This window comes from Gastrolobium bilobum, unplaced genomic scaffold (assembly GCF_033153095.1).
Source record: "Gastrolobium bilobum isolate Gb01-03AN ecotype WA unplaced genomic scaffold, APGP_CSIRO_Gbil_v1 utg1221, whole genome shotgun sequence".
NCBI lineage: Eukaryota > Viridiplantae > Streptophyta > Magnoliopsida > Fabales > Fabaceae > Gastrolobium > Gastrolobium bilobum.
The window spans coordinates 2,935,099-2,957,510 of record NW_026897257.1 but is presented as its reverse complement, the minus strand read 5'-3'; the positions used below and the strand labels follow the sequence as shown (position 1 = coordinate 2,957,510).

At 34.2% G+C, this 22,412-nt stretch overlaps 2 protein-coding genes across 2 annotated transcripts; both read right to left on the bottom strand.

Moving 5' to 3' along the window:
* Positions 1-9,605: 9,605 nt before the first annotated feature.
* Positions 9,606-18,733, bottom strand: LOC133305566 (pectin acetylesterase 10-like). Its single transcript, XM_061505829.1, has 12 exons — positions 17,977-18,733; positions 17,401-17,483; positions 15,665-15,794; positions 15,442-15,515; positions 15,033-15,119; positions 14,829-14,953; positions 14,647-14,707; positions 11,682-11,735; positions 11,391-11,468; positions 10,502-10,607; positions 10,266-10,411; positions 9,606-9,966 (listed from the first exon to the last, which is right to left on the bottom strand). Exons 1-12 carry the CDS (start codon positions 18,149-18,151, stop codon positions 9,859-9,861), a joined length of 1,227 nt encoding a protein of 408 aa, XP_061361813.1. The 5' UTR covers positions 18,152-18,733; the 3' UTR covers positions 9,606-9,858.
* Positions 18,734-19,406: 673 nt separating this feature from the next.
* On the bottom strand, positions 19,407-21,631 carry LOC133305503 (protein NRT1/ PTR FAMILY 4.3-like). The gene is made up of 4 exons (XM_061505741.1): positions 21,452-21,631; positions 21,088-21,282; positions 20,657-20,781; positions 19,407-19,824 (listed from the first exon to the last, which is right to left on the bottom strand). Exons 1-4 carry the CDS (start codon positions 21,629-21,631, stop codon positions 19,407-19,409), a joined length of 918 nt encoding a protein of 305 aa, XP_061361725.1.
* Positions 21,632-22,412: the final 781 nt, after the last annotated feature.

The following is a 22,412-nucleotide window of genomic DNA, read 5'->3' as shown; positions in this document are numbered from 1 at the left end:
AGCTTCACAAGAAGTATATTAGGCTTTTTGCGAATTTGTTGGATTTTGATACCTTGTACTTCTCTTAGATGATTGCTTCGAAAGGGGATACCTTTGGTGATTAATATTAGTGTAAGAAAGTTAGTTAGTTTTATAATTATTAGTAGGTCAATTACTTACCCATTAGTTTTAAGGGAAAAATTTATTAATGCCTTTGTGGTTTATTACAGAATTATTTATACTCTTGTGATTTTTTTATTTTTTTATCATATATACTCCTGTAGTTTGTAAAATGTAAAAAATAACAGAGACATATGTGATAAAAAAATAATAATTTTTTACAAAGCATATGGATACATGTGATAAAAATACCCACAGGAATATAGAGTGATTCTGAAATAAATCACTAAGAATATTGGTCAACTTTTTTCTAATTTTAAAACAGGTAATTGTCCTTATACAAAAAAATTATATCAGGCTACTTGTTTTCATTGGCCATTTACTAGTGTCCTAGAAATCTAAACTCCAGAACACTGTTTCTAGATCTTTAGTTGAGGCCGAATAACGGTCTTTTTTCTACAAATCTGTAACCAGTGAAATTACCTGGTAGCACTTCCTTCTACTTATTCTGGCATTCGCTCCTCCTCAGCCATAATCTTTTGTAACATCCAGGCAGCGATCCTATTTTAACCAATAATTTTATTTTTTATAATCTCAAAAGTCAAAATGATGTTATTTTAGGATTAAAATTAAAAATAAATGGCATTTAATAAAAGTCATGATAACAAAGGGGAATGTAAAATTTTCAAAATATCTTCTATTTTTAATCAAAAGCCCTAAAACGAAATCATTTTAAAATTGCAGGAGATAATTTTATCTCTCCTAATAAGAAAAATATTTTTCCATATATAAGATTTAAACTTCTCTTGCACGAAAATTTTTAATTTTCCTATTAATAGAACAAAGAATGAGCCCCACGGTTCTTTTTTAAAAAACAAAAGTGAAGCGCGAATTTCAACATGAGACAAATAGCAGTGTTATTAAAATTGATTCGGGCATCGAGTCAATTAAGGTATTAAGTTTTTGGATTACTGGTCGGACCGGTTGATCTTGATATATATAAAAATATATGTATAAATATGTAAAAATATGAACATATAAATTTAATTATATTTTTATATCTAAAATAGGTTAAACAAGGTTCACTAAATAAACTCAAAAATTATCCAATCACACTTTTACAAATTCATAAAACACAAATAAATGAAAATACATTATTACTATGTCAATTTATATTGCAACTTAGAATTCCCATAAGCATACCTCTCAATGACATTCAAAATGTCAAAAGTTGTGAACTCATATTTTTCAAATTCATCTATATTGAAATGACATATGTCACGTTCTCTTAATTTATTGTTTCGGAAATTGCCTCAATATTGAAAACTGAAATTTGAAGTCATTGTAGAAGAGTATATTACTAGCAAATAAAATTACAAAAAAATTTAAAATGAGTTGTACATTTTTTTCTGACAAGATAAAATAATTTTGAATTTTTTTTTAAAAAAAAATGCATGACCCGAACGGGTCACCGATTTTGATCGGGTTTGATGCATGACCTATCCTATGCTTGACCCGAACCAAACCAATGACTGGTTCATCGAGTTTTAGGTAGACTCGGCCGGGCCGAGTTTCACAACACTGCAAATAGGAGAAGATATTCTCCTACAACATGAAAAGTATTTTCCCATATATATATATATATATATATATATATATATATATGTGTGTGTAAAGAACCATTTCACCCAAAAACTTAAGCTGGTGGGTGAGACTACATTAATGATTATATATATTTCTAACACACCCTCTCACACAAGAGCTCACTCGGCTTGAAGGGTCGACAATGCATGGGACATGATACTCTCTGAGTCATCCAAGGTAGCAAACTTGGAGTCTGATACAGAAATAACAGCAGAAGTGGAACTGTTTCGTGCCTAATAGTAGCAACAATCACTCTCTAAGTTGTTTTTTTTATAGCCATAGTCCTAAATAAAAAAGGTCTCAAATCATTGATACGAGCCTTCAAACAAATAAGAAATAGGGAGACGAGCCGAACGAGACCTCTCCGAATCAGAACAGAGCACTGCAGGGAGGCGTGTGGCTTGAACGCGCTATATAGTGGTTGTGCGTGGGGCGGACGCTCCGTCCTTTCTCTAGTGCGTGCGGGCACGTGGCACAGCATAATCTGGTGGTCCTTCTTGGAACTTGTAGATCGGCTCCTTCTGTTTTGAATGGTGTGGGTCTTGGCAGGAAATGTCGCCGAAAAATTTTTCTAGCGGCTACTGACGGCGGTGGAAGGTTGGGATTCAGCCGAATTATTCCCTTTACGGTGATTGACAGCCTTACTTTGCTCTTAGGACTTTGTCGGAAGGGAAAAACAGCCTTAATAAGGTTGGAGGTTTAGTGTGTCGCCGGTTTGACGATGGTTGTGGTGGCTGAGTTTTCTCAGGACCACCTGCTCTTGATACCATGTAAAGAACTATTTCACCCAAAAATTTATGCTGGTGGGTGAGATTATATTAATAATTTTATATATTTCTAACAATATATATATATATATATATATATATATATATATATAGAGAGAGAGAGAGAGAGAGAGAGAAAGAGAGAGAGAGAAAAAAAAATATTTCTACAGCCACTTTAGATAAGGTTATCTATAGCCACCACTTTTAACTATGTTCTCCCGGGAGAATATAGTTATAACACTAAAGTTGATTTTTTTCTCTCTCCACGTCAACAGACAAGTTCTGAAAAGTAAATGAGGAGAGAAAAAAAAAGGCAACTTTAATATTATAACTATGTTCTCCGGAGAGAACATAGTTAAAAATGGTGGTTGTAGATAAGTTTATCTAAAGTGGCTGTAGAAATGTTTACCCCATATATATATTGAGGGATAAAAAGTATTTGTATATGGGAAATATAAGTATGATGTTGTAAGAATGAAATCTTTATACTGCAACTCATTTATAACTATGTACTAACAGTTATATTAAAGTTATTTTTTTTCTAACGTGGAAGAGAAAAAAAAAAAGCAACTTTAATATTATAACTATGCACATAGTTATAAATGACTTGCATGCCCTTTTATATAATAAATAATAATATTAACAAAGAGTACTATATTATATAGATAGCAATTTATGACAACAGGGTAGAGTCATAAGTATGTTCTAAGAGCCTCAAATGGATTTTTTATTCAATAGACCCAACGTGTGGGGGTGGGGCTACGAGGATCAAATATGGAATAAAGAGAAAAAAGAAATCCAGAGACAAAGAAACATGATTTAAAGTCACAGTCTCCTCTTTGGAATTTGCAGAGTAGACAAACCTCCTTCTTTCTGTTGTTATATGTTTCTACGTTTTCCATCTTTAAGTATCACCATTCACATTTGTAAAACTATAGAGCTGGACCCTTTCGCCTTTTTTCCTTTTTAAGAGACATATTAACAAAAGAAATTGGACCAAGCAGATAAATTCATGAATGCATGCAGTTGCATCTTAATTACATTTAATTAAAAAATTATTATACCTCTTCAGAGGCTCCTTATGTACGTGATATGCTAAATATGGTTCAATCAAACAAGCCCACAGAGCTATATATCTATAAACCAAGCTTAATTAATCCGACAAGTTATGCCTATGTGGCTATCTTAAGGTATGAGTCATCCCACTAACATCTATTATACTCTAAAACAAGGGGACTAGAATAGGCACTTAAATTATGTAATAGTATAGTACTATTTTAAGATTTCTTTGAAAAAAATATATGATCTAAGCAATAAAAAATGTGTATAAATCTAAAACAATTCTTTTTTGTTATTTAAGAAAGAAATCCACCGCTTTTCCATGACCCAGTGCACAGAATTAAAAGTGATGTTTTACCTAATCAATTTATGATAATTATCATGAGTTTCTGTGGGTTGTCATATAGTTATTAAAATAAGTTTATTTACTGTTTTAAAATTTTGGTATGGATAACGAGATACATTAACAAAAACACACAGCTTATGATACACGAACTCTTTGCTTCTTCTTCTTCTTTTTTTCTTTGAAGATCCAAATTGTATTGACTATTAATAATTATATACATATATATAAAAAAGGATTAGCTTAACTAATGGTAGCAAATAGAAATGGATGCACACAGAATATATATTTGAACAAATTGTGAAATAAAACAATTGAATTACGTGCAGGCGTGGTGAACTTGTGTGTGTGATAGTGATCATTTACGAGTGGAAGTTGAGGGGGACACAAAATTTGTAACTTACAAGTAAGAAACAGTCTACCATCTTATTTGGGCAAGTTTTGGTATGTTGGATTCTTTTTACTACTTTTTCTGAATTGAACTAAGCAATTCTTATCTCAAAAGCGAGGACATGAGCCCAACTTTAAGAAACATGCAATCAACTACTCAGTTCTATTTCTCTCTCTAAATAAAAACATATGCATGCATGTGCCTAGGCATGTGCAAAGCCTTAGCACTCCCAATTCCCTCCGATTGCAATTTTGCTACTCTGATTAAAACCGTGAGCCTCAAATTCACAACCCATAATCAATCATCCTAGTTTAAACTTAACTATAATGATTCTTTTTATGTGTAATTTGGTAATAAATAGTGTTTGCATTGCAATTATTGGTTGGAGTTTATTTAGTTTGAACTAATTAAATTACTTAACCAATTTGATTTCATATATATGTTAGTTGAGTTGTTCATCATGTTCTTGATTGAATATGTCTCCAATTATACTTTTCCTTTTGAAATGGCATTGGCAGCTGGGGCAATAGTAGCTATTCTGACAAACCCATGCAGGTGAAAAGAGTACCTAGCTATAGCTATACCGAGAGAAAATGTAATACACAGATGCACACTTTCTTCTTTTTCATTTTTTACTTTCCTCTTTTGGTCCTTTTTCATTTCACCTCTAGCTGTGAAGATGCCACTATGATGTGAACTTGTGTATACTGCCTAACTTAATTTCTTGGTGCTACCTGTTGTGTATTTCTATAACAGGAATATGGAATACTTTTCCACTGGTACCAGCATTATTGCATATGAAAAACAGCAAGAAGAGGGTGGGAGTTAGAAGCCACAGGGAGCAGAATTATTCTTCAAGAAAGGAGAGAGAGATTTAGGATTCGGTTTGTTAAAAACAAGGGGTAAAAGAAAAGGTTGTTCCCCCAATGTTGCTTTAGTTGGACATCTCTCACCCTTTTCTTTAATGGTCTATATATATTATTTATTTCATGATATTTTTTGTCACATTGTACTTTGTGTGTTGCTTAAGCATATAGATTTTACCTCTTCTCTTGTTCTCTTTTCTTTCAAAAGTCACATACAAGAAGACACAATAAGAGAATAAGAGGTGACACATGTCAAAGTAAGAGGTGGGCCTCGTGCGTTGAGCCCCAATAGTTGCACCTTTGTGTTGGCCCTAAAGATTAACCTACTTGACATCTAATTAAACTGTTCCCCTCAATGACCTACACGGCCTTTTTTCCATACCAAATTGGTTTCCACCATCGGATTTTATGAAACCCGATAAAGGTCACTTGTTTAACTCTCTTTCTCTCCCTTTGTGCACTTTATTTTACAACCATATTGGCAGTGACTCTTATGACTATCACCAAATACAAGCATTCCATTCTTCGGCTCTGTTTGTTTCCTCAATTCTATGTATCTTGTGGGAAAGTATTTGATTACTCCCATGTTAGCTTGTCTCTGCCTGAGTTCTCTCAATGAACTAATCGTTTTAAAAGAAAAAAAATTGTATTTTCGTGTGGGGGAAATATGGAGTGATTTTATGGAGATTGGTGGAGTTCATGTCAACATTTTATTGGTGGTTCAGCTAACTGATGGGGACTGCAATTCCCACTACATCACGTTGCAAATAAGTAACTCAAATATACGAAAAATATTTTAGAACTGTTAGATTTTTTTATTTATCTCACCAACAATTTAAGTTTTTGGATTAATTTGATTCTTTACAAAAACCATCTTGGAGTACCAATATTAGTTCACAAAAAATCACCCATTTTATGAATTATAATAAGGGTAATAGTTTTCTCATGGAGTAGGAAATAATTATTATCTCTTACAGATTCATTTGTAGGTGAGGTTCACTTTCATAGAGAGAGAAAAAAATAAAGTAGGATCTATCTTGAATTTATGTGTGTATGAGATAAATTCTTTCTTATGTATCATAAAAGGGTTTGTTTTTTCCGATGTTACTTTAGATAACTTTATCTAATGTTCATCAAAGCGACGTCGTTTTGGGACGGAAATCATGGTATTTTTGTAAATTTAATTTATTTCAGGGTTATAATAGTCTTTATCTCTCTAATTTTTTAATTTTTCAACCCCAAAACAACGTCGTTTAGATGAACATTAGATAAAGTTACGTAAAGTAACATCGGAAACTTTTTTCCCATCATAAAAATAATAAATCCCTTGTAATATAGACACTTTCCTTTTGTTTTGTCCATTTAAAAATAAAAATAAGTGCCACTTTTATATATTTTTTTATATCTTCACCCAATAAATGTAGTTCATTTGGCAACATAGCTTAATAAAATGAGGAGAACTTGAATTCGATTTCTACTTGAGAAGTGTAACGTCAGGCTGCTTCATGAATCGATTACTATCCCCACATACTAACATGAGACTTTTCAATGTGTTTTTTCCTCACTCGCACACTTCTGGGGAAAACTTCTCAGGAGGTCACCCATCCCAGAATTGCTCCAAGTCAAGCACGCTTAACTATGGAGCTCTTCTGTTCTGGGCTACCGAAAAGTAGATGCATTTTGTTAGTATAGGTAGTACCAATTAATCCTTATAAGCTATCCCAAACTGTGCAGTCTCATACTTGCACGATCTTTGGAATCCCTCTCTTTCGGGTGTCGATTCGATTCATTCATGCATGTAACCCCGCTGGAAGCCTGTCAGGAGTCGCTCCTTGCTCGTGCCTCTTTGCACCGGCGATCACTCCCCGCCTTCGTCAACGCTCGGGATGTTAGATGCCCACTAGCTTCTGCCTGGTTTGTCCTCGAACCACACCGTACTGGAAAAAGGCCATGTTCTGATACCACTTGTAACGCCAGGCTGCTTCAAGAATCAATGACTATCCCCACATACTAACATGAGACTTTTCAGTGTGTTTTTTCTCACTCGCACACTTCTTCGGAAAACTTCCCAGGAGGTCACTCATCCCAGAATTGCTTCAAGTCAAGCACGATTAACTATGGAGTTCTTCTGTTCTGGGCTACCGAAAAGTAGATGCATCTTGTTAGTATATGTAGTACCAATTAATTCTTATAAGCTATCCTAAACTGTGCAGTCTCATACCTGCATAATCTTTGGAATCCCTCTCTTTCGAGTGTCCATTCGATTCATTCATGCATGTAACCCCCTGCTGAAAGTCTGTCAGGAGCCACTCTATGCCCGTGTCTCTTTGCACCGGCGATCACTCCCCGCCCTCGTCAGCGCTCGGGATGTTACAAGAAGGGGTTGATGAAGTTCGATCTAGAATTAATCTCATAATCAATTTGTCTCAAAGATATAATTTGGATCAATATACTAAAAAATTAATATGTTTTATTTTAAATAATTGAGTTTACGAGAAGGCTGCTGAAAAATAGCCAAGAGTATCATTTTCCTGACAAAAATTAAATTTAATTACACACAAAAACCAATGACAAATCGCACCTGGAAACATTAGAAGGGAGAGAAAATCCTCAAGTGTTATGCTTTTTACTTTGAATGACAAAGACTCATCCATCCAGCAGGGGAGTTCATTTTTTGCGGTCCCGGCCTTGGTGGGACTTGTCTAAAAATGAAAACAAAAAAGGACTAGAAAAGAATTCAAACAAAAGATAAGGGTATAAATAAAAGAGAAATTTTCTTTTTTTGGTGAAGGAGTATCCAATAAAACATGCATGGGTGCATGTTAAAAAAAATCCCCATTGGGGGTATCAGAGATTTGTGTCGGACTCAGGCTAAAAAAATAAAACCGTCGACGATCTTAACCATAAAAAATTATTGATGTTTGCATTCATCATGCAACATGATCAGAATTTTTTTTTTACACACACAATATTTTATGAGACCCGTATTTTTTGAAGAAAAAAAAAAAAAAATTACGGCATGCAAAACGAATCTCTATAACATAACACAATCAATTTTCTTACAATATAACTTTTATAAAACCATCTATTTATATGATAAAATATTATAGTCTACCTAATTCAATGAATATAAACCCTTGGATTCGAAACTGCACCCCAGGCAGCGTATTTTTACAACCAGGTTAAGTCAAGGTTCACTTAATTAGTTGGAAGCTAAAGCTCAAGCGACTAAGCTATCTTGATTATCAATTCACGTTATATGTGTTTAACTAAATATTCAATTTTTATTGCATGACACTTATTATCCCTTTACGGATAAAGGATGACCCGTCATGGGTCTTATATTATCCCTTGAGCCGACTCTGATATGAATATTCAACTGATTTAAAGTGACTAAGATATACTCACTTATTGATGGAAATGCATCAAATTATACTCAAAAGGATGTGTGCTTTTCTGTATTATCGATAGGGTCCTTATTTTTGGAATAAATTTTGAATATTATGTAATACATACTTCTCTATTAAAATTTGAAATAAATAAACTCATGTATCATTAAAAACAAAAACAGTGAATGAAATAGATATAACTGATGAGTATTTATTTCAATTTTAACAATTGTGCTCACTGCTCAGTACCACACACTGCAAATTTTATCCTTAATTTTTGGCAGTTTAGGGGGTGATTATCCTATTTTTTTTATAGAGAAATATATATTTTCTGTCTGTGTTTTGAAAGAATTTTTTGAGTAAAAAAATATATTTGCAATTTATGTTTATTTCCATTAATAGAGAATATATATTTAATAAATAATGTGTGCTTAAACTGAGAAATAAACTAATTTAATCAAATATTATTTCTAATTCTAACCATGTCTATTCCAAAATTAAAAACGTTTTCATACACACTCTTAAAACTTCCCATTCAATTCTCTTTCGGCTTTTTCTTAGGATCCTCTATCCTTTATCCAATGGCGGATGCTTTGCATATGCTTTCTGTAATGGTTGGCTTCTTTTTCTATCTTCTCTTTTCTTATGAAAAAAAAAGTCATAGCTATTATACATAATTGTAGTGAGTGAATGGATCAAGTAAAAATATGACCGTTATTTCATTAACATTGATCATAGCCAAAGTAAAATATGAAACGTACAAAATGATGTAGCTGACTTGAATAGGTGGTGAAAGAACCATGGTTCGATCCCTATCAATACCACCTTTGAAAAGGGGCATAAAATCTTAATCCATGACTCACCCCAAACTCGAGATTGTTCTCATAACGGATTCAAAGAGCCAAAGCTTGTGGGGATACCGAAAATCTTACTCGCCTCAAAGAGTTAATTAGGGTTGATACAAAAAAAAGAAGTAAAATATGACACATTATTCATCAATTGAACTTGTAAACATACTGTGAAGAGTATAATCAATGTTCCACAGACACCCGAATCTACTTGCAAAAAATTGATTCAATGAAAACTGAATAAACTCAGTCAATGGTTTACATGAATGAATAGTATAACTTATGGCAATAAACTGGTTCCAAACTTCCAATATTAGAGCATGCTTTTCCTGGCAATGACTTTTTCTTTTTGAGATCCCAACGACACATTTGCAATATAAGATGTTAAACAACCATCTTACTTAAGAGCAGATGAAAATTATGAAAAGAATAACGATACTTCCACGGGTCTATCACTTGAAAACCAAATTATGGCAGGTTTTGTCACAAGGGTAAGGGCAACCAATAGCCTGGACACCAACTCGGTCAAAAAACCAGTTCCCAACAGACTCTGCGATTCCCTGCTTGTATTTTTAGACAACCATTACAATGGTGAGATGGAATCCTATAACTAGAAGCAAAATATAAGTTAAAATGAAACAGAAACGTTATACAATGAAACTTTTCCCTTAATGAATGGGATTAAGACTTGAAGAAGGCAACATTTCCTCCTGAACCTTTTCCTTTAAATTGTTAAGCCATTATGTAGTGAGGCATATAACTCATGCTCCAATGAACCAACTCTAGTGTAAGTCTTCCACCAAATTGATAAAAGCAACATCATGAGTTATTTATAACGAATGAGTTAGAATAGACGTACTCTATTTCCAATATGAGGAGAATCCTGAGAAAACCATGTATCCTGTCTTTCAGCTTGGCAATGAGCAAAACATGAATTTATGAATAACCCGTTTTTTCGAGACCTTAAGAAACCTCTTACAACTCCGAGCATCTGATTTCGAAAACCTACTTCATTCAAGGATATTCCCACTCATTAGTAACCACGTTGAGAACAACTGACATCATGAAACACTCTTGAAACTTCTAATTAATTACCTTGCAGATACTGTATCTGTGGTGCACTGCAACGTGCATAATTCTTTCTGCATTCAATCCAATTCCAATGATAGTCAGCAGATGGCGGAGCTAGGCTGGCTTGAATCTGAAGGCAGAAGCAATCATCTACATATTAGTTTTTCAACCCAGGAATCTGATGCAAGTCCATGACACATGACAACAACAATGGTCAACAACACTCGTCATGAGACTATATGCTCCAGTTAGGGATGTGCGTGGGTCGAACCGAACTAAAGTTTTTAAAAACCAAACCGAATTGGTTTAAATGGTTCGGTTCGGTTCAAAATTAATTCGGTTCGGAAGTGATTCGGTTCAGTTCTGGTCGACCTATTTTAAAAAGAAAAAAATAAAATAATTTAAAAATAAAGTTATAAAAATCAATTTGGTCCGGTTCAAAAACGGTTCGAGTCGGTTCAAAACTGGTACTATTCTTAAACTGGTTCTAAAAACCGGTTCGGTTCATGAACTGGTTCTTTACGATTCGTCATGAACTGGTTTATGGTTCGGTTTAGTTTTTTGGTTATTTTGCACACCCCTACCTCCAGTGTCATCACCAAACAGTACTTTCCCGACCCGAGTGATAAGGAATTGGCTGATGAGAGCTTGCTACCAAATAAACATGAATTTTTTCATGGGATAAATTGCATAATGTGAAAGACGTAAGATGAAGATTATTAACTTAAAGGAACATTAGCTTGTTTTTCTTTTAAATGGATCTAGAACAATTTCACCTTTTTGACTCTCTCTCTCTCTCTCTCTCTCTCTCTCTAACACAGGTGAAAATAGCAGAATTCATTAATTTTAAAAAGATTATGGACTTTCATTTCGTGTTGAACCAACTGTAAGGGAAATAGTGGTAGGAATTTACCTGCCAAGTATCATAAGCTGCATTGAGAAGAAACAGTGGTGTCCTAACACTGGCAATTGAGTGCTGAGGGAAAAAGCACTGAGAATAGAATACCAAAAAAAAAAAAAAAGGAAAAAGGAAAAGGATGAGATGCCTCTACATTGAAAAACTAGTACCAATAATAATATTAGCATTCCACGCACGCATTATGCCTATTCGCACAAGATGTATCTCATCTCAAGTGAAAAATGTAGAATTTGACTATACTAGTTGAGTAATTTTATAATCTTGAATGACAGGAATAGTAATTACCAAAATTGGGTTGAGGCGACTTGTACAACTCCTTGGAAGGTTCTTTTGCACTCCCTGCCATGCAAAGATACATCTATTCACTTTTTCCAGTTATACATATATGTCTTGCTAATATTCAAGCATTCAGAAGAAGTTACAGAAAACACCCAACCATGAAATTTAAATAAATTTCCACAATATGATGATTGAGTGAAACCTACCAATATAGCTATCCAATTACAAGACATACATCTTTACTGTTTATTTCCCTATTTCGGAGGAGTAGAGCTAAAGGTTTGAATCGATCAGTCAATATGAATCCACTTTAAAAAACTATTTAGAATTTGAAAGACTTTAAAGACTTTTTTTACAATCAAGATTTCATAAGATTGGATTTTAAGGGCTCGTTTGGTGGACAGGATAGGATATGGGCTGATAAGCCGATATTAGGGATGTCCAAAACGAGCCAACCCGTCGGGTTGGCTCATAACCCGTCAAAAATGAGCCGGGTTGGGTTGGCAAAAACGACTACCAACCCGATCGGAGCCAGCTCGGAAAAAAACGAGACAACCCGCAGGTCAAACGAGCCAGCTCGCGGGTTGAGTTTTTGTTTTTATTATAATAAAAAATACAAAATATAATATACAAAAATGGACAAAACTCACACATGTTGTCATCGTCTTTCTTCCTTCTCTAAACCTAAGTCCCTAATCTTCTCACATCCCTCCCATTTTTTTATTGTTAGGCTGTGTTGGCTATATTTGGTTCAAATATCTTACCCACTTGGTAGCAAGTGGTTCTGATTGTTTCTTGATGTTGGTGTAAATTTGTTGTGAAAAAAATTAGAAACTAGAATATTTTGCTTTTATTTCTCATTTTGTAACCCTTTGTTTAAGCTGATGGACGCCACATAGTTGGTGCATTAATACTACAGATTCATTTAAATAGGCTGAAAAAGAGCCAACCCGCGAGAAATTTTCAAGCCAACTCGCGAGTTAATTTTTCAAGCCAACCCACGAGCCATAATTTTTAGCCAACCCGCGAGCCAATACTAACCCGACTCGGTCGGTTTAGGTTTTCTGGCTCGTTTTTTTTTTCGAGCCAACCCTAACCCGGCTAGTTTTTTTCGGGTTGCATGCGGGTTGGGCCGGGTTGGCCCGTTTTGCCAACCCTAGCCGATATCATGCCCTGTGTTTGATGAGCACCTGATTAACAATCTGATAAGATTATGTAAAAAGAGAAAGGAGAAAGAAAAAACAAAATATAATGCAATAAATACAAATATATTGGGTAGCGTGGGGATATATTGGGTATCCAATATTGATATCCTATCCTGTTGAATCCTATCACAGCTCCCCCATAGGATAAGAAATCATGTATTGGATAGGATAAAATGAGACAATATGATAAGCTAATCATATCCTATTGACCCACCAAACAAGAGATAAAAGTAGGATATGATAAGTTATCGTATCCTATCTTCTTTATCAGGTGCTCCAAACAGGCCCTAAAGGATTTTAATAGAATTTATTTGAAAGGACAATATGGATTTATAAGATTTTAAAAAACCATATGAATTTTTAACAAACGTTCAAAATTACAAGAGTTAATAAAAAAATAACAAAGAAAAGCAATGATATTAATAAATAAAAAAATCGAATGTTCCCAATAATTGATGAGAGTTTTCTAACCATATATCATTCATATGCATGTTTTCATTGAGTATTCTAAGAAAATTTCGAATCTGAATTTTTGAGTTTTATAACATGAAAGTTTAGAAAAAAATTCAAATTATTTTCAATCGATATATTGAAACTTTAAATTGTTTTGGGGCTTTTGAAAAACAAGTTTTTAGTTATCTTTTGACACAAAATTGTTTGAATTTGTTTCCTATAGCGAAAGAATTTCGTTCATGAATGTATTGTTACGAAATATAGAGTTTATATTATGAAAGTTTCAATCTTTCTTTAAATTGATCTTGTTTCATTGATGTAAAATGAAAATTGGTTTGAGGGTTTTAGTTCCTCTGTTGTTTTCCTACTGTTTTATGTTGTTTTTAATACAAAAATCATACCTTTTTGTGCAAAGAAAAAATCACGACCCATAACTTGAAAAATTATTTTTTAAACTTCCAAAAGTTCTCAAAAATATGTTGTTTTTGAGATGGATTATTTTAGAATCTGGTTGGTTTGTTGTTTCTGGGTTGTTTTGTGACGAAAATCACTCAAAAATCTGCTATTTTTGAGCTTTGATGAAGCTCCTATGGCGGAACTCGGTTTCGAGCTGGTCAACCCGCCAAAGGAAGAAGAAGACACTGCAATAGAGAATTCTCAAGAAATCCTAGGGGTTAAGGTGAGATTGTGAGAGAGACATCCTATTTATATTTCTCACTAAAAAGTCTCACGAAATCCATACTAATAGAAAATCCATTAAAATGTCAGATTTTTGAATACCAAAAGATTGTTTTTCCTTTGTTTAAAATCCTGATTGAATAACAACGGATTTGGACAGACTCTAAAATAATCTTTTAAAATTTTAATCGAATACCATGTGACTTTTTTTCAATCCTTTAAAATCCTAATTGAATACCAATGAATTTTTTTTGTCCAAAAATAATCCATTAAAATCCTTTGAAATCCCAATTCAATACACCCCCCTAAGATTTATGATTTAGTAGGGATTTTTGTATATGCTGCAAATTTTGTATTTGTTTCACTTATTATTATCATAAATCAAAATTATTATTCTGGTGTATTTAGGGAATCAAAGATGTGTTTTCCAACATACATGTAATTTGAAACAGGCTCCTAATCACCATTATACTCTGTACATTTTGTGGTTCAGGCCTGAGGCAAATGATTGTTTGAGCCTAATTCATGACATTTTGTTTTCTGCATTTATGCTTGATGGTTCACCATATTTTACTGTATTTATTATGAAATAGAAACAGAAGACAGAAACAAGAAATTTTGAAATGAGAAAATACCTGTAAGGTGACCACACTGCTGAACATATTCCTTAAACTGCGACGGCCGGATACATCAATACTGCAATAATGCAATCCCAGACAATATTTTGTCACTAAGAGTATATGCACTAATCAGAACTAAGATCTATGAGCAAATCCAATGGATAATAGATTTTGAAAGTTCATGTTATGATGTTTACGCATCAAGGAATAATCCAGCATCACTTAAGCACTTTACTCTTGTGGTTCTAGGAAACAATTCCCGAAATTCATCACAATGTAGTATCGCAGCTAAACCTCCTGCAGAACATCCAGATAGAAGAGCCTATAAAAGAAAACATAAATGATATCAAACAGAATTCAGGTAGCCATTTTTTTTTTTCCTGAAATTATCAGAGGTAAACCTGTTTGGCATAGCGCATCCCTTTTGACATTAAATCTTCCATAGCAGCTTGCCAGATACGTTGCCCTCTAAAATATAACCCTGCTGCCTGTGGAGCAAGATGAATTCAGTATTAATTTAACCATACTCACCATCAACCCAATCCAACAATGCTAACAGATAAAACTTATAGATAAACACTTGAATGAAGTAGCCTTGATTTGATAAAGTTTAAATTAACATCAAACAAACTGATACAAGGATTGAAAAAAGAATTAAGTTGAATAAATATATTGAAAAACAGGTTAAAATTATGAGGGGGTAAAAAAAGAATAGCATACCATAAGGGATAACTAGTAAAATAAATATCATAAAAGAAAAGGAAAATGAAAGGATGTTAATGTTGAAAAAGAGCTTGCATCCTCTCTTACCTTATTTTGACTGTCCCCACTAAATGATGCACCATCACAATAACGAATTTTTATTCGATTCCAATTGAAGAAATCTGAAAATATGATCATCCAAAAGAAAGGTGAAGTCAATTTCTATTAAAAAATGAAAAATAAGTACACACACACAGGTGTACACACATGTCCTAGGTGTATATGTGCTTAACGGAAAAATATAGTAATGCAGTTGAGTCTGAGTTATAACCTGGGTTTTCCGCAGCTTTGTTGCTCAATATCCCAATAAATGGTATTTGTTTTTCCATAAATATGGATGAACCATGACGTGTTTTCTTACCGTAAGCACAATTTCCAATAGTTCCACACCAGCCTCCTCCCTGTCACCAAAAGGTTTGCTGAAGTTATTATGGCCAAACAAATCTACAGGATGTTCAGAGAAAGTAGGAAATTCAATGTCTATGGCTATAATCTCCTCTTTTTCGCATTTTGGAAGTGTTTCTGATGCTGCGTGCCCATGCAATCAATAGGAAATGTTATCAACCTTTTGCTCAGGCTCAACATTGAAAACAAACCAAAATTTGAAGCAGCACATTAAATGCTACGGCTACTATTACCAAAGTTTTGTTTCTAACAGCAAGCAGCAAGAAGCTTCTTCCTCTGACTAAGATTATAAAAATTCCAGGACATGACTAAGGATAGAGCATAAGAATGAAGCCCATAAAGATACAGAATAAAAGGTATCAGCAGCAAAATCTCTCATGCCTGTCATGAGATTAGGTCTCACGTCCAAATCATCTTATGTGACTCCAATAATAGTCCCCCCATATGAAAAATTATAATTGATTCTCATCGTAGCATAATGCTAAATCCTGTAATCCACATGCCATATGATAGAGTCTTACCGATTCTATAATAGATTATATTAAGAAGAAGAACTTGTTAAAATTTCGCATTCTAACTAAAAACTGTGCTAGGAAGAATGCCATAATCATATCTAATACATAATTTACCACCAGTTGCATTATCCAACAAGATTTAGAAAGGTAATGTGTATGGCCTGTGCATTGATTTCCAGGTGAATTATCAACAGGTGCATAATTTGCTTCAATGAAAGGGTATAGGAAGGATAGAACAAATAAGTTGCTTGTCATAAAATCACACATCATTAAGGATCTTGACATCTCCATACACTGACTCTCTCACTTGGTTGTATATTTAACAGAGCCAGCCATATTGTTTCAGACTTTTCCAACCTACATTCGCGAGGAGGGAAGGGGAATATTTAATGCAACTTTTCATTGACTTGAACCTAATCAGTATAATGGTCCATCATATCATCCTACCGGCTAGTTATTTAATTGAGTTGCACCCAACACAGAACTGGAGAAACCAAGAAATAATGCAGTCCATGAATTTCATTCATTATAACTTCATATCTGCTCTCCATATCTCTTGCCTCAGGGCATCTCTGGAGCTTTCATGGGATATATCTATGCAAATTCATCTATCTTGATAATATTAAAAATATGACCAGATTAATCTCGTATAAATAGAAGAAATGGCTATATGTTTTCCCCGGGTGACAAATAAGGTAAAGAAAGCTTCCTTGTGAAGATCAATGCCAGAAAGTTGTCGACAAAATCAAATCTGAATTCCGGAAGTATGCTTGATAAAATTGAAAGCCATGCACTGAAAAGCATTAAGAGTTAAGTGTGCCTAGGTATCAATTTCAGATTGCATTAGCATAGTCATTCTAGTCAATCAATCATGCAACCAACTCTCCCAAAAGCTTAAGCCGATAATAGGAGGCACATGAATGGTTTTATTATATCTCTTAACACAATTTCACCACTCATCACAGCAATTTTATCAGAAAGCAAGAAACAGATAAGAATGGTTGTAGTTTGTAATAATAAAACAGCCACTGTGTCCTGCCTTAGGTGAACTTTGTTCAAAGTTCAGGTGTCTCACATAGTGACATACCTCCAATTGTATGAGCCAACTGTTTGATCCCGAACCATATCCACGGTGGAAGTGATAACCTGGTAAAGATCCATCCAGGCAGACTGCACAAAAGAACACAAATCATGATATATGATAATGAGCAATTATCTGATAACTTTGGATGTATTTTACAGCTGTCATCTACATAATGATTCTAAATTTCAAAAGGGACCATATTAAAGTCAGCCATGTAATCTAGAAAAGTTTGATTAGATATAATATTTCCAGATCTCAACTTAAGCCAGTGTTCTAGAAATGGGGAATATATTTCTTCATCATTCTTAATGGTTATTTCAACGGAGTAAGCACGATGTCATAAATTAATATCCACAAAGCACAGGTAATTTTAATGTCTTGAAAATAAACATCATATGTCCAAATGAACAAAACAGCTATTGATGACCCCACTTATTTGATCAATCAAATTATAAAAGTGGCATTAGAATCAGAAATTTTACATGCTATAGAGCAAAACATAGTATATGACTTTAAACCAATTCCATAAGCAAGGATACATTAATGCAAAGAAAGCAGGCACATGGGAAGAAGGAATACCAGCTCCTTTGGCAGCAGCACCATTAATAAGAGTAAGACCAACCATCAAAGGTTTGTTATTGTAGAAACCTCTTCCCCAAACATATTGCATGTCTGTCACATTAGCATTCTCGAAGCATTGTACACATTTCACAATCACCAACCCCATAAACCCAAACACCCACAGCAGCTTCATGCCTCCGCAACTCTTGCTTGTTTAAAAAAAGATAATGGCAACTAAAAGTGGCGCTTTCCCAAAAAATCTTTAACTTGAAAACTAAGAAAAGAAAGAGTTGAAGAGAGTGGAGTTGGAGGGAAAGAAGAGAAAAACAATGTGATTGGAGAACAAGTATATTAATTTGGAGAAAAAATCCAATTTTTCCCCCCCAAGCCTGTGGAATTGGTAAAGCTCAACTACAATAATGGCAATAATAAATAAGCAAGTTTTACACTTGGTGATAAATTGTGATTCAAACTAGCATTAATGATATAGAATGGAGACCGAAGAAACAGAAAAGGGGAGACCGAAGAAACAGAAAAGGAAGAGACTTGTTTGAGGACACACATAATAAATGCATGGAAGGATATGAATGGAGGAATCAAAATTTATGATATAGAATGTGAATGGCAAGTATAAGTAATAATAATAACAATGTGGGAAAAAGACCACCGACATCAACGTGAGACAGTGAAGCAAGGGCAGAGCTGTACCTCACTCTCAGGGGCAGGGCCCTGTGCTGTGCAAAATCCAAAGTGTGACCCTACTACTGTACCCATCACCTTAGATTGTAATCTTGTTCCTTGTATCTTGCTTGCTAATGATGTCATATTAAAAGGGGTTACTGTTTTTAAATAAAATTATTTTTTATAGATATATAAAAGTGTGTGGAATATATATAAACAAGAATCCCACACACATTTATATATATTTTACTCCTAATTTATAAATATTCTGCTGAAGAAATTTGAGTATTAATTAAGTAATAAAAAAATTACTCTAAATGAATAATTAATATGAATTCAATTTATGAAAATTTAGAAGACCGGAAAAAATTGATTATGTCAGAAGAGAAATATATATATTTAAGAATGATGATAAGTATATATATTTTTTTAAGAGATTAAATTGCATCTTAGTTTACACTAATAAAAAAAACAAAACAATAAAGAAAGAAAGCGCTAAAAAAAATTGGTGGCAGGCAGGAGTATGAGGTCAGAAAGGCACGTAGGTCTCCCTTCCTACCACATAATGGAAATGGAATCTAACCCAGTGAGAGTGAGAAGAACTCGCGGCAATCATTCTTCATTTTAAATGGGGAATTACCTCAATAAAGGAAGCGTTTCGCAGAGCAGAAATATTTTTTTTTGTCGGAAATTTCAATTTTCAAAAATATAATTTTTATATTTAATTTACGATGCCAGACGCGCCCTAAACTCAATTTTAAAACATTTTATACAATTGGCGTATTGTGATCATTGAATTCGTGCTTCCTCTTCACTTCTATAACCATTGAGATTGCAGAGAGGACAAGGCCAACCCCAACTCTCTCAAGGTCTGATATTCCATTCGGGTGATCAGTGATCCTCCGGACAAGTGGTACAAAAGCAAATTCGTAAACTGGTATTAAAAGGGTCATGAATACTAGCGGAATCACGGGAATTGAAGATGGGGGGATATTAAAAGTGCCAGTTCCTTGTTGGATGGAGAAGGTTTGCAATTGGGCCAAACATGTATTCATGATGATGGTACTCAGAAGTATAGGCATCATCCTTGTGAGAATCTTCACTTCTTCCACCTGTGTCACTGTGCAGACTTTCCATTTCCTTGCTTCTGTGCCTTCAGGTAGAACTGCAGCTCTGTCTAGAACCCTGTTAGTGCAGAAAAGTACAAGCATGAAATATGGGTTTCTCTTGAGCATGTATGCTAAAAAGTGCCTCTTGATAGTCAATATTTACGTAGCACCGATACCGACACAGGACACGTGACACGATAGGACATAACACTTCGACACGTTAATTATTAAAAATGTTAGATTTTGACACGTTAATAAACGTTTTGATATTAAATAATATTTTTAATTTATGTAGTGTATAATATATTTAATATTCAATAATTTAACAAAAAAATGAATCTAAACTTATAATATTCATAAATTTTGCAAAGAAACATAAGATATCTCTAATATTTATATTAAACTCAATAAAATAGTAATCGTAATCCAACACAACGCAACCTTCAATCCTTTTCTTGAATTTCTATCACGTGTTGAAGTGTCGGAGAGTGTCCGAGTGTCCGAGAGTGTGAAAAGTGTCGAACACGATACGTCAGGATTTTTGAAGTGTCGGTGTTTCATAAGTCAGTATTAACGTATTTCAAGTAGTTCACTGTATTAAGAATTTAAATTTAAGTTTGATAAATTATCACTTTAATAAAAAGTTATTCACTATAGATACAACTTGCATAAAAAGTTATTAACAGCTTTTACTTCAAGTTGAAAAATTTAAGAACAAAATATGACATTTTTTTTTTCTCACACAGTGATTGTGTAAAATATGTAAACTATTCAAGCTGTGCTAAGTGATTTGAAAAGCCAAATAACAGAAAATATATATACTGTTGACACCTGAAAACAAGACAATGAAAAATCTATGCAAAACCATGTCTTGGGATAGCTTCAAAAGAACTAAAAAAAAATCCAACCTGAATTGGTTAGTGTGACGGATGAGTTTTTTCTTCAAAGTAGACTCGTGACTTTGCATTTCATACAACTCCTCAGAATTCTTGGGTACTTTCAAGCTCCAATTCTTTACTGCAACCACCAGCACCTGCAAGAACGATCTCAAATGAATATAGAATGGAATTTGAATATCAATGAAAGATGGAGGGGAAAGGGGAAAGAGACCTGCAAAACGCTCAATAATGGACTCTCTCCTGGCACTCGGGTACGATATAATTTCTTTCCGGAGGCAATGACAATGAGACCAGCAGCAGAACATGACAGAGATATGATAAAACCTTTGTACCATTTGATTTGTGTGCTCACATAAAATACAAAGGTGACTCCTATGCTAGCTCCAATTGTAATACTAAACAAAAACCAATTGAGGTAGCTGGCTAATTTGTACGCGTACTTTTGGATTCTTGTTGTCAAATTGATCAGCTCCTAGAGTACGTACACAACCTCTGATTCCACAAGCACCAAGAGCTATCAAGTATATTGAAGCGCAAAATAGCAAAGCTTTTTTCCCATGCACACATCTTGGTTCCCCACATAGTTCAGGCTGGAGTTTCTCGTCGTGGGATTGAATCACAAGCAAGATGTATCCCTACAATTCAAAAATACCAACATCAAGACAATTTTTGTGTGTGTCAGTGTGTGTGTGGTGTCAAGTATCAGCAGTTAATATTTGATTGTATGCATGTTTTTCAGTTTTATAGGATGAGAAAACATGTCCTTTCAATTAACATTAAACAGCTCAGTTGCTTATACTTTACCATCAACTGAATTATGCCGAAGAGGATGCAAGTGTTGAGGCGATTCATGTAAGTATCAGAGATGAACCCTCCAACCATCGTCAGCAAGAAAGAAGTACCCAACAAGTTTGTTGTGGTGGTTGCAGAACCAGAGGAGTCAAAATGCATGATGAACAAGAAATATAAAACCAAGCTTACCATGTTAGCGACAAAGCCTATGTTATCACTGAGTTCCTTGGATGTCATGTTATAGCATGCATTGGAAACAGGTAACAAGATTAGTAAGACAATGGCGGTAGCAAAAAAGCAAAAAGAAAAAAATTCCACACTAAAACACAGACTATAATTATGAGAAAGATGATGGACTACAATGACATATTGAAACATGTAATGTGCGGCTAAAAAATAACTAGAGATTACAAAACTTTCTGTTGATTTCATTGGTAAATCCAAGCACTCATGAGAGAAATTCCCAAAGTAGTCAGTATCAAATCCGTATCCACTATACAAAGTCTGTGAGTTTTGTTTGAGAATATCGTCCGTCCATGAAAAGCGCAGGCACAGGCACAGCAACGAACCATACTTGTTTCAATGTTGTTTATAAAAAATAAACCCAAATAGGCGCAAGAAAAACATTAATATATGAGCTCTCATTTATTGAGGCACAGTTGCCCCAACCATATGCTTCTGCTCTCATTTATCTTGAAGTCACTTCGTAATTTCCTAAAAGCTTGTTTTTTTGTGTATGAAGTTTATAAGCGATTTAACACACGCTTTTGGCACCAAAAACAAATAAATAAAAAAGAATTCTCCCTTGTAATGCATAGTCACCTGACAAGAACTTGAAATGGGTTTAATATAACCACTACGAGCTAAGCCGGGTCATTACATGAGATAGCTCTAGTGAGCTACGCTTTAAGCCTAATATGGAATCAATGATTGAACGTTTGACATAACAGGGCCAATAATCGCGCCCATGCTT

What these genes read in the sequence shown, in the direction of transcription:
- LOC133305566 (XM_061505829.1), bottom strand. Translation starts at nt 18,151, where the DNA reads ATGAAGCTGCTGTGGGTGTTTGGGTTTATGGGGTTGGTGATTGTGAAA. An exon ending in TGCTGCTGCCAAAGGAGCTG is followed by an intron (nt 17,484 to 17,976) that starts GTATTCCTTCTT and finishes TCTTTTGTGCAG; the next exon opens with TCTGCCTGGATGGATCTTTA. An exon ending in GGATGCGCTATGCCAAACAG is followed by an intron (nt 14,954 to 15,032) that starts GTTTACCTCTGA and finishes TTTCTTTTATAG; the next exon opens with GCTCTTCTATCTGGATGTTC.
- LOC133305503 (XM_061505741.1), bottom strand. Translation starts at nt 21,631, where the DNA reads ATGGTAAGCTTGGTTTTATATTTCTTGTTCATCATGCATTTTGACTCC. An exon ending in TTGACAACAAGAATCCAAAA is followed by an intron (nt 20,782 to 21,087) that starts GTACGCGTACAA and finishes TCGTTCTTGCAG; the next exon opens with GTGCTGGTGGTTGCAGTAAA. An exon ending in CGTCACACTAACCAATTCAG is followed by an intron (nt 19,825 to 20,656) that starts GTTGGATTTTTT and finishes CTGCACTAACAG; the next exon opens with GGTTCTAGACAGAGCTGCAG.